General features: G+C 50.6%; 2 protein-coding genes across 3 annotated transcripts; both read right to left on the bottom strand.

The window, feature by feature from the left end:
* Nucleotides 1-625: 625 nt before the first annotated feature.
* On the bottom strand, nt 626-7,176 carry ctsa (cathepsin A). Of its 2 annotated transcripts, XM_041034668.1 has the most exons (14): nt 6,912-7,176; nt 6,011-6,174; nt 4,904-5,015; nt 4,768-4,818; nt 4,568-4,654; nt 4,333-4,488; nt 3,513-3,689; nt 3,085-3,176; nt 2,866-2,944; nt 2,542-2,690; nt 2,290-2,365; nt 1,400-1,489; nt 1,148-1,249; nt 626-1,029 (listed from the first exon to the last, which is right to left on the bottom strand). In XM_041034668.1, the coding sequence occupies exons 2-14, from the start codon at nt 6,172-6,174 to the stop codon at nt 946-948; spliced, it is 1,419 nt and encodes a 472-aa protein (XP_040890602.1). In that variant the 5' UTR covers nt 6,912-7,176; the 3' UTR covers nt 626-945. The 2 variants fall into 2 exon arrangements, with proteins under 2 accessions (XP_040890602.1, XP_040890601.1); XM_041034667.1 differs by lacking the exon at nt 6,912-7,176 and having other exon boundaries at nt 6,011-6,198.
* A 331-nt stretch (nt 7,177-7,507) lies between these two features.
* On the bottom strand, nt 7,508-11,377 carry snrpb (small nuclear ribonucleoprotein polypeptides B and B1). Its single transcript, XM_041034112.1, has 7 exons — nt 11,226-11,377; nt 10,242-10,393; nt 9,180-9,291; nt 8,937-9,089; nt 8,723-8,852; nt 7,907-8,032; nt 7,508-7,713 (listed from the first exon to the last, which is right to left on the bottom strand). The coding sequence occupies exons 1-7, from the start codon at nt 11,226-11,228 to the stop codon at nt 7,673-7,675; spliced, it is 717 nt and encodes a 238-aa protein (XP_040890046.1). The 5' UTR covers nt 11,229-11,377; the 3' UTR covers nt 7,508-7,672.
* Between the last annotated feature and the right edge of the window lie 503 nt (nt 11,378-11,880).

Below are 11,880 nucleotides of genomic sequence, written 5' to 3'. Positions count from 1 at the left end.
GGGTGAACAGGTTGACACCTGCTGGACGTTGTGAAGTTTCTCACCATCTGCACGCGGCCTCAGACCGAGGACGGGTCTCTGCTTGTCCACATGGTTTCACAGAGGCTGGAACGTATCACTGGATCAAAGGGACCAGAGTTCCACAGGGTTCTGAAGCCTTCTGTTCTACTCTAAGAACCTTGGAGTCCAGGATATGTCCTTCGCCTCACATGTCAAACATGTCTCTAGGACAGCTTCCTTCACCTGCTGTAACAAGCAGAAACATCCTATTTCAAAAAGACGCTGAAAAACTGGTCTGTGCACGTTTCCTCTGGACGACTGTGATCCCTGATTATCAGAACGTCCCAACACGTCTCTAAAGAGACCAGATCGGACCTTGTCTGGTCCGATCTGGTCTCTGGACCTGATTTCATGTCAGAGACTGAAACTCAGACGTTTACTGTCCCATCAGCCGCTAGTATGGCGGCTACGTTACAGCTGTCCAATCAGAGCAGAGGACATTAATGTGTGTCCTCCACAGAGAGAGCAGAGTAAATCCAGCTCACAGACTAAGAACTTGAACTGCTGGTTCAGGTTTCTCCGCCTCAGTCGGACCAGGTCCGGATGAAAGAACATCAGCGGAGTCCTCATTTCAAATCAAACTTTATTTTTCATTTTTCCCTTTGAACAAAAACAAAACCCCAGAAATTTCACATTAAATCACAGACTGAGGGCAGTGCTCGTTTCCATGACAACCAGGCAAGGTTGCCGAGCTGACCTGGTGAATGATTGGCTGAGGTTGAGATGTTTCATTTCCTGCAACAATAATTTGCTTGCCAGGAAACACAGAGGCGAGCGATGCTGATTGGCTGGCAGTGAAAAAAAAAGTACAAAATGAAAGTACGGTGGCCTGAAGAGTCCAAACAGAACAAAGGTGACCTGCAGAGGTCAGTGAGAGGTCAGGGGTCAGTAGGGCTGCCTCTTGATGAATCTGCTAAACATGGTGAAGGCAGCAATTGGTTTATCTGTTGGAACCATGTGACCAGAGCCCTGCAGGAGGAAGGAGGTCAAAGGTCAGCGACCTACACAGAATGTGGATCAAACTTCATGAAACCTGCAGGTGACATCACAGCGTCACTGAGCATCAGCAGGTAATGACGGCGTTTACCTTGACGGTGAGGAAGGCAATGTTATCGAACTCTTTGACAAAGCCTCCGACCTGCCGACCGCCCTCATCGTTGTAGAGCCACGGACGCCTCTGCACCTCCACCTGAAGGAAACCTGAGGTTAATACACCTGGAGACACTTTAACCAATCACATCGGCTGAAACGCTCCTGTAAGTTCAGGGAGACTGTGACTCAGCGGTTTGATCGGAGCGGTGACGCCTGATTGATCACTGATTATTAAATTCAAACTCACCTGCTGGTGCAGAGACTCAACGAACCACTCGTCTCCCATGAAGTTACAGGCCATGTCCACGTCTCCGTTATAGACCAAGACCCGGTACTTCTGCAGAGAGGACCATTAAATGTTAACAAGGACACGCCCTCACACACACGTCAGCCAATCACCAGCTGAGTTCACACTGAGCTGAGGCATTAAACCATCCGAGTCTGTTTTCATGTAAAATAGTTCCTGTCACTGTCAAACAGCTCTTTCACATTAAAAGCCTTCCAGTGGCACCAATGGGACTCAGCCAACACTAAAGCCACCTGCCCCGTACTCTGCAGGTCCACCTGGGTCCACCTGGGTCCACCTGGGTCCAGCTGGGTCCAGCAGATCAGCCCCGACCCGCCTGTGGCTCTGCAGCCCTGCACATCTCTGTCAATCAATTACCTCGCGAAACCCAGGCGGCGATAGGTTCTGGTCCCCGATGACCTTTACTCCCTAATCAGGTGCAAGGTCATTAACACCACAAGTATTGGAAACTGAAGCTGATCGATTGGTCTGATCATGTGATCGGGACCTGATCCAACAGGATGGAAATGTTTCATTAACTTCCTGTTTAAACTGTTGGAAAGGCTCGATCCAAATGTCCACCCACGTCATCAGGTTGGACCCAGTCACTCTGCTGGCTGCTCAGGTGAAAGACAGGTGAGTGTGATGCCGATTGTGTTATCATCAATATCTGAAGACCTTCGTTCTCATTTCTGTTCTCACTTCTGTTCCACATACCACATAGTTTACCAGGTGAGAACAACTGAAACTGTGAGTGAAGTCTGGTGCGACGGGAGCGTGAGCCGCCGTGTTCTTCGGTGGTTTTACGGTGAAAAAGGTTCAGATACAGAAGAGCAGGTGTGTTCACTGACCAGAGCAGAGAGAAGTTTCAGGTACTGTTTCCTGACGTCCATGTAGAGCCGCCCATAATTCAGATTCACCACAGCGCTGCAACAGGAAGCACAGGTCGAAGGTTTCGACCAATCAGAACATGGAATGACAAACACACACACGCTTCATAATTAAAGTATAAGTCATGGAACAGATGTGTATCTCACAGCTGTGTTTACAGTCACACAGGCTTAGTGGACAGACATGTCCGTATGTAGTGAGACACGTGTTACCTGCAGATGACCCAGTCCAGGGCGTCGGGGCTGATGTGCAGAGCTTTTCTGACATACGGGTTGTTCAGGTAGAGGGAGGAGGGGGTGGAGTTGGTGCAGGGGGGATCCAGGCGCGTGGACAGGTGGACAGATGCCAGACCTCGTAACTTCTGCACAGAGTCAGAGGAAAAGCAGGTGTGTTCAGTCCGTCCAGGACGTCCTCAGAGAACGAACAGATGTTTAGACATTTGAAAGATCGCGTGAACAAGGTGAAGGCGTTTGAACTGGATCTACCTGGCAGGTGAGCGAGCTTTAACGGAAACACACGGGTGACTTTATACTCACCTGCTTCCAAAGCTGAGTCTGTTGATGGTTGATGAACAAGTTTCCCAGATCTCTGATCACTAGCTCACCTTGCTCCACACTGATAATAAAGAATCAATAACAGGAAGTCAGCACCTGTCCTGTGTCAGTGCTGCAGACACCTGCGCCTGCTGCAACCGGAAATTCATTTACACCAATTCAATACAGTGAAACAGGAATAGGTCAAAGGTCACAGCTCACCTGACTCTCCGGCCGACTCCACCTGCACAGGAAGCGTACAGGTTGTAGATGTTCAGTCCTGAGCTGTAGACGATGTTCTGGACTTCAGACACCTACAGTCCAAACACAAAACCGCTGAGACAAACCCGATCAGACGAGCTTCAGAGAACCCAGACCACCTGGACAACGAGACCAGGCTCAGACTGGTAATAAACCAGTATGATCCAGATTATAGAATCTCCCAGATGCACTAACAGGGTCACATCACCATGGCAACTGATGCTGCACAGCTAGCCTGCTCCAGATCAGGTTAACTTCAGAGGATCAGATCAACACCTGTCAACAGCCCAAACTACTGACCAATCAGATCACAGGAAGCACGGAGGCATCATTCCTACAGGACCCTGACAGGGACAAAATAAAACCAGGCTCCGACTGTGGACACTCACGCTGGCAGTGCAGTTCTCATCATGGTTGTCGTAGAAGTTGCACGTCCCATTTCGGCAGCAGAACATCTGCAGGTTGGTCCACAGGCGACTTCCCAGCAGCCCGTGGTAGTAGGCGAAGTACACCAGAGAGTTATCGTTCATCTCGTAACTGGACATCCCGTTTCCCACGGCAACGCCCTGGGACGACAGGTGAGACACAGGTAACGTGACAAGGTTGTTAATATTAGCATTCCACAAACTAACAGTGATCCGACACGTCCGTCTGTCCCCTGCAGTATCACCATGTCCCCGTAACGATGCAACGTTACCGTGTGTCCAAAATATTTCAGGTTACCATAGAGACCTGAACCTGACCTGATCAAAGCTAACAACAACAACAACAACAATAATAATAATAATATGATGATGATGATGAAGAATCGTGGGGCAGCAGCCGACCCACAGTCTCAGATACAGCTCTGGTTCCAGGAAAGCCAGAGCCACAACTGACTAAGACTGATCAGAGGACAGTTTTCAGCTGCTCTGAGACGTGCAGAGGACGTCTGTCTCCCAGACTGCAATAAGCTGCTGCTGTTAGTATCATTATTACTATATCTCTGTGTGGATGTCCCACATGTTCCACGTGTTCTCCTCCCTCCCAGAGTCTGGTTCAGTGTCTCCTCTGCTCCTGGATATTGTTGGTTCTCTGTGGATCATGTTACACAGCGTTCGGTCTTCAGCAGCTGTGTATGAAAGGTGACCTGAGGTAACCTATGATCTGTTTGTGTGGAAACAAGCCCGACCTGACAGGTGTGTGATGCACTGCAGTACCAGTGTGTACCTGCAGGTTGAGGCTGGCGTCCTCCATCACCCGCTCTGCCAGCGTCGGGATGTAGATTCCTCCGTAACTCTCTCCGGTTAGGAAAAGTTCGTTCTTGCTGAACTCTGGAAACAGACGGAAGAACTCCTTCAGAGCCAGGTAGTTGTTCATTGACACCTGAGGAGAAAAAATAAGAGTTTAAACACCTGAACACCTGTGAACCAATGAGGGCCTGAGTTCCAGGCGTGTCACTGACCTCGGTGTCGTTGGTGCTGTAGTTCTTATCGTCAGAGTACGAGAAACCCACTCCCACCGGAGACTCCAGGTACAACACGCTGGCAATCTGCCCGGAAACAGTGAACCAATCAGCTTGCAGGGAACACAAACACATTAACCATGTGACCCAGCCGCCTGAGTCACATGACGACCAGCAGATTTAATCAGATTTTAACCGACCTTGTTCCATGCGTACGGGTTGTACTGCAGTGTCACTCCATCATCCTGGATCTGAAACAGAGGTCAGAGGTCAGCCGGTGTCACTGTGACATCACACTGACACAGGTGAGTGTGGGTCAGGTGGGTGAAGTTTTACCAGAAAGGGTCCGTGTTCAGTGAGCAGGCCGTCCAGAGAGCTGCAGCCGGGGCCGCCGTTCAACCACAACACCACCGGGTCAGAGGACGGGTTGTTCTGAGACTCCACAAACCTGAGAACAATCACACGCTCAGGGGACGTACCCACAGGGACCGACGCCCAGGTGGACATACTGGTGACGTAGTTTCGGGTGAACGTATAGGTGGAGGTTCAGGTGTTGTACCACCAGTAAAAGGCCCTCAGGGGCCCTCAGGCTCCTTCATACCTCACAGACCTGATAGCACCATGTTACCCCCACAGACTGCTTCGTTCCCAGACTCTCTGACAGCAGAATGTGAGGCTGAGCCTTCAGCGATCAGGCTCAGCCATCAGGCTCCTCTCCTGTGGAACCAGTCTGGGCTCAGGAAGCAGAGACACTCTCTGATTTTACATCAGGATTCAAACCTTCTGTCTGACAAAGCTTAGGATCAGTTGTAGTTCCAGGTTTAGTTATTCTGACTAAACCTACAGTCAGTCACAGTTAAATTATACTCTGTCTGCAGGTGTCTCTGTCCCTGTCTGCAGGTGTCTCTGTCTCTGTCTACAGGTGTCTCTGTCTCTGTCCCTGTCTACAGGTGTCTCTGTCTCTGCACCTGTCTGCAGGTGTCCCTGTCTGCAGGTGTCTCTGTCTGTGGTCCTGTCTGCAGGTGTCTCTGTCTGTGGTCCTGGCTCCGTCTCTAACACATGACTGTGTTTAATGTCCCACTCTGCTTCAGGTCCATGTTGGATCCATATTCTCTGCAGACTGTCTTCCTCCTCTTCCTCCTCTCACCCAGCCCGGCCCTCAGCAGGAGGGTCCCCCATATGAGTCGGGTTCACAGGGAGCTGTGTCTGCTGATCTGGGGTCAGACTCTGGCTCTCTGTATAGCTGTATAAATAACACTGACAGTGTATGCAGGTGATTACCTGATGCTCAGGTAGAAAAACCAGGTGATGCCGACGACACGTGTTCAGAGATGAAACACCTGAGTGTGTTACAGCTCAGATTTTAGTTTTCAGGTGAAAATCAAACCAGTGCCAGAAATGAACATAATGCATTTGTGTCAGGTGTGTGTCTCAGGTACTGACCAGTAGTGCAGGTGTTTTCCATCAGCCACACTCAGGTATCCAGAGTAATGTCTGAAGCTGGGCTGTTTCTGCAGACCAGGCAGGTAAGTCACCTCATCTGTAGCCGGAGCTGCATCAGCGCTCAGGACAAAGGTCAGGAGGTAACACCAGATCAGCACCTGCATCTGAAATCGGACAGGAAGTGACATCAGCAGTGACCCTGACATCAACATTGTTCAGCTCTTCACCTGCTGGTTCCTGTTGCAGAGGTTTACAGCAGGGGGCGCTGCAGGGTTCAAGGAACCAGTTCAAAAACACGACTGGATGGGTTAGGGAAGGAGGAAGTGATTTGATTGGTTGATCGTCTGTGAACCGAATTAATCAAGTTACAGTGAAGATTTATGAAGTGATGATTTTCACACACGTCTCATCATCAGAACCTGCTAACGTTTAAACCGTAGCCTGGACTCTAAATTACCTGTGAGAAAATGTTTGTTAAAATGTGACATTTCTGAACGAAGTCTGGCAGCAACAGATGACTGAAGATAAACACGCAGCAGGAAACAAACGAGCAGCAGGAGAAAACTGAGCTCGGAGAAAAAACACATGACTTTAAGAGGAAGTAAAGGTTCCGTCTGATGACTTCATCCCAGTAAACCCATTAACCGTGTGGTGGTTTTAGCCCAGTGAGAAAATAAATATTAAATTGACGTATTTTTCAGTGAGGTTTGGTGGATAACAGAGGACGTGCAGGCTGATTTACTGTGAATTCGCAGAGTTTAACAAACTGAGTTTAGTTTCTGTTTAAACAAGGAAACAGGTTAGCTCAGGCTAACGGCTAACACACAGACACGTTAAACAGAAAAAGCTAAAAAAAACACAAACGGAGATCTGAACGAGACTCTGTCACACACGGGCTCACCTTCTCCGTCTGTCCGTCCGCGCCTGGTTCCACCGGGTTCCGCCTGGTTTCTGTTGTGTTCGCAGAGCCGCCTGATACCGACTATAACGATTCTCAGCGGTCATATGACAGCAGCAGGTCACATGACCCAGACTCACGTGACCCTGGGTCACAGCGGAATCACTTTGATCGATCAGTGATCGGTGGAAACGCTCAAAATTTAAAGTTAACGGCAGCAAACGTGATAAACACACAGCGTCATAAACTTTACACTAAAAAAAGATTCTGACTGTTAAAGACCGGAACCGGAACCGCAGCACGGCGCGTTTACTGGGACATTAAAATGTGATGATGGGAGGTTCCCCAAAACACTTACGTCATGTATCGGCAGTCACATGACCAGCACTTAACCAATGAAGCAAACACTGACCCTGGTTTGAGCCTGTTAGCAAACCAAACTGTGGATCGGAGTTAGCAGGATTATTTTAGCCTAACTCAGTCTGGATTAGTCAAACTTTGGAGGACAGGGTCCTGGTCTGTACCTGTCCTGTTGTCCATCATCAGTTCAGGTAGTTACCCTGTAACTCCGCCTATTAATGAGGTAATCTGAGCTCGGATTGGATGTTACTCAAGATCTTTATTGAACTGGTTACCATGGAAACTAAAAAACACAGCTGAGCTGAAATCAAACATCCTGAGAAAACTTTATTTTAAAAAAAAAACAAAGCAGAAGATAAAAAAAAAACATCTATATAACAGGTGAGGGAGGGGGCAAGGCTTCTTCAGGGCCGGGGGGGCGGTCTCATCCCAGGAGGGGGCGGTCCTACAACAATACAGCAGAGATGATCACATGAGCTGTTTACACAGACTGTAATGATTAACAGTGGTGCACTCTGATTGGCTCGTCACAGAGCTGACCTGTCTCAATCAATCAATCAATAACTTTATTTGTCCCCTGGGGGGGCAATTCAAGGCACGTGAACAGTTACACACTTACACACACCATGTTGCCTTACCTCTCATGCCGGGGGGTGGGGGCCTCATGCCAGGGGGGGGCATGCCCATTGGAGCTCCTCGACCAGGAGGCATCCCCATCGGCGGACCCATGGGGGGGCGCATGCCAGGGGGCGGACCCATCATACCTGCACGAGGAGGAGCCAGGTAACAACCAATCAGAACATAGAAAAAGTAGCCAGGAAATAAAACTTAAGCAACAGGTGGCTGTTAGAGTCTTAGGTGGTTGCTATGGCGCGGTTGCTATGGCGCTGTAAGTGGCTGGTCGTTGGGGGTCTAGCTCTGTGTCTCTCAGTGTGACATGAACGCACCAGGAGCAGTTACCTGCTGAGTGACACCTGGTCAGAGCAGTCAGGACGGTGCAGACCAGTCTGAGGACCAGGGGCCCCTCCTCCAACCACCCCCCCAGACCCTCCACTGACCTACCTCCGCTCCGTGTGCGTGTCCACGTGGACGAGCTGCTATTTAACCACGTCACAACCCAAACAGTGGGACAGGAAGTGGGTTCTAAAACCTTCTGACAACAAGTCATGAAACGCCATGTTATGTCCGCCGTGGAACACGCTCTGTACCCTAAGCAAACCTCTGTTCTCTCCCTGAGCCATGCAGAGGTCACACCCCACCTGTTGGTGTCACACCCCACCTGGTCGCCCACTCACAGACTAACGATCACTGCTGACACTGTGTAAAAGCTGCTGCTCTGCACCCCCCCCGTGAAACCATGGTTACGGAGGGTGGAGAGGTTCAGCTTCTTCCTGACCCTCAGGTATAACAGGGGGCAGCAGGTGACAAACATTTGACATCACAGGTCCCCTAACCTGGAGGCGGGGCTCCCCGGCCCATAGGGGGTGGGGCTCCTCGTCCGGGTGGATACTGCGTGGGGGCCCCGGCGATACTCGCCCCCGCTGCTGCCGCAGCCACCGTCCCTCTGCCCTGCGGGGTCATCACCTGGACACACAAAGGAAGCCATCATCACCTGAACGCACGCACACACACACCTGAGCACTGAGAAGATGTTATTGCTATGGTTACCTGCTGTGAAGGCCCGCCCACTCCTCTGACAGGTCCTGCGAGTCCGGCTGGAGCCTGAGGCATGGGAGCTCCCGCGGGGACCCCACGACCTGCTGCCCGACCCACACCTGGGCCCCCGGCCACACCCGCCAATGGGACACGAGCGATACCGGTCTGGGGTGGGGGACAGGACACAGGAGCTTGTAATAAGGTGTTTGGATGATTCACAGATCAAAAGCACACCTGTCTGCAGGTAACACTTACATCTTTAGGGGGTGGGCCCTCCACCGTCATGGAGACCAGGTTTTCCCCCCTGAGCAGAACCAGACCCAGAACCCTCTTCTCCTCCCGCTCCGGCTGCTTTGAGTTCTTTGGCCTGAAGGAGGGAAAAACAAGACTGATTACCCAGCATGCCTCAGTGCTGACAGACCCCGAGCTTCAGTCTCAGAGCAGCCCCCCCCCCCCCCCCAACATACACACATCAGCAGCACATCTCTGTCAGTAAACAGTTTCTTTTCAGTTTTTATTTATTCTCTCACTGGAACCAGGCTGCGTCATCAGACTGGATCCAGTCCTCCCAGTCAAGGAGACAAGACTGGGAGGACTGGATCCAGCTGCAGCCATTTTCCACCCCAATCTTAAACAACCCTGAACCTAAACTCAGTTATGTGATGGTGAACCGCGCTCCTGGACCTGGACTGTCTGAGTTTTCTCAGGTTCAGGTCTCAGTGCAGATGAAGACAGACAGCAGCTGATGTTAATGTCCATGTGGACGCTGATAACGAGTCTCAGCTCTGTGTTTATCTCATTATCAGACTCTTCTTCTTCTTTCAGAGTGGAAATAAACACACACCCTCCACCTGCTTCCATCTGCCCACAGAGTCCTCTTCTCTGTTTCATTACACCTGAGTCCTCAGACTGAGACGTCTGACAGAGGACTCCGGCTGCAGCTCAGTGTGAAGACACTCCATTCTGTGTCCTCTGAAGACAAGGGCATGACTCCTCCTCAGACACAGGAACCTCAGAACCAGCTGGAAAACCTGGGGAACATTCAGAGTTTCTCCTCCGTTGACCTTCAGTCTGTCTCTGAGACCTGATCCCAACCAGGAACCTTCGCCCTGATGCTGCCCCGCCCCCATTATTACCCACGTATCCTTAGTTTTATAACTGTTAGTCCTGTTATTATGAGAACCTGCACGGTTCTATGTTCTATTCTGACTGAGGACATTTACTGATCAGACAAATCCATCAGGAAAACGATCATTAGCTGCAGCCTTAATTAATCACAAGAAAAAGGTCAGGTGACATGCTGACCTTTGAACTTACTTGATCTTCCTGAACTCGTCGCAGTCACACAGGATCAGGTTCATGTGTTTGTCGAAGGCTTTGAAGGTGCCGATAAAGATGCGACCGTCCTGCAGGATGCACCTCATCCTGAAGTCGATGTGCTGCAGCATCTTACTGCTCTTCCCCACCGTCTGAAAACCAATCAGAGACAGGCGTCACTGTGACATCATCACATTCACACGAACACACAGTTACACATATGAACATATTAATCACACAGATCAGGGTTGGGTTCTGGTTCCACTTTGGATCCTGATCAGTAAAATCTCTGGACTGCAGCTCAGACAGGACGGTCTCTTACTGAACCTTTAACCTTTGACCTCACCTGCTGAGCTTTCAGGTAATAAACCTGCAGCGTCAGCACCTGTGGAGAATTTCACCTGTGGATAAACTTCCGTCTGTTCGTGTGACCGGATTCTGCCAAAGATTGTTTGTGAGGATGCTTCACTCTGAGCCTGACGGACTCTGCAGCTGCAATCAGCTGATCACTTCTCCCTCCATCTTAGAGATGTTCTGGATCCGCAGCTCTGACCTCTGACCTCTGAGGTGTGGATAAACACGTTTACAGGGGGTCGGTTATCAGCTGGTTTCGGTCGGTGACCGTCAGTTTAACCCGAGACTCAACCACGGACTAAACACAGGCAGAGACGACTTTTATCCCGGAGACCGAACTAACCGTAACACCGGCAGCTAACACGGCTAACACGGCTAACACAGAGGCGGCCGGTGACCGGCGGTTTGCTGCTCGGTCCCCCGTTAACGGGCCGGAGGACTCCTCCCTGACCATGAACCGGTCATTGTTCTGACTGAAGATTGGACCCGCACGGACCCGCGGCCCCTCACCGACGATCCTCCAACGTTCATTCAAACTCCCGCCATCATCACAATGAAAGCGTAACCCGGTAAAATACGGACAGAGCCGCGGAGCGGAGGCCGCGGGCTGTGCGAACGGAAAGCACTCACCATGTCTGCGGTTCCGATGGCTCCGATTCAAACCGGATTCACCGAACAAACCCAAAAAATTCACCCGCGGAGCTCCCGTCGGGTCCGTCTTTATCTGCGGATACAGGATGTGACGCAGGAGGAAGCGTCCCGCAGCGGAAGTGCTCCTACCCGAACAAAGGGAACATAAAACGTTCCTGCCGTGAACTGTCCCGGTTCTTTAGGCTCCGAGCAACATTATTAATTCATCTGAGGTTTGATGGAGCCGCTGAGGAGAAAGACTGAGGGACAGTAAGGACATGTCACGTGATTTAACCCCCCCCCCCCAAAAAAAACAAAAACACGTTATTGTGTGTGTGTGTGTGTGTGTGGTCTGTGTGTGTGGTGTGTGTGTGTGTGTGGTGTGTGGTGTGTGTGTGTGTGTGGTGTGTGTGTGTGGTGTGTGTGTGTGTTCAGGATGTCAGCCAGTTGTCTGTTGCTCACGTACAGAAAGTTTCATGTTATTTAATAAACAGTATCGTTATTATTTATTGGGTTTTTTTTGTTCTCCGCTCACATCAGACGCGTGGACGCTGCCTCACAGATCACTCGCACTCACACTGAAACCAGTCTGAACCAGATCCTCGTCCACAGGTCAGGTCTTACCTGCCGGTGCGTTCAGGGACTCTCATCAGAT

This window comes from Toxotes jaculatrix, chromosome 3 (genome assembly GCF_017976425.1).
Source record: "Toxotes jaculatrix isolate fToxJac2 chromosome 3, fToxJac2.pri, whole genome shotgun sequence".
NCBI lineage: Eukaryota > Metazoa > Chordata > Actinopteri > Toxotidae > Toxotes > Toxotes jaculatrix.
The sequence above is the reverse complement of the archived record's forward strand: the minus strand, read 5'-3'. Positions and strand labels throughout refer to the sequence as shown.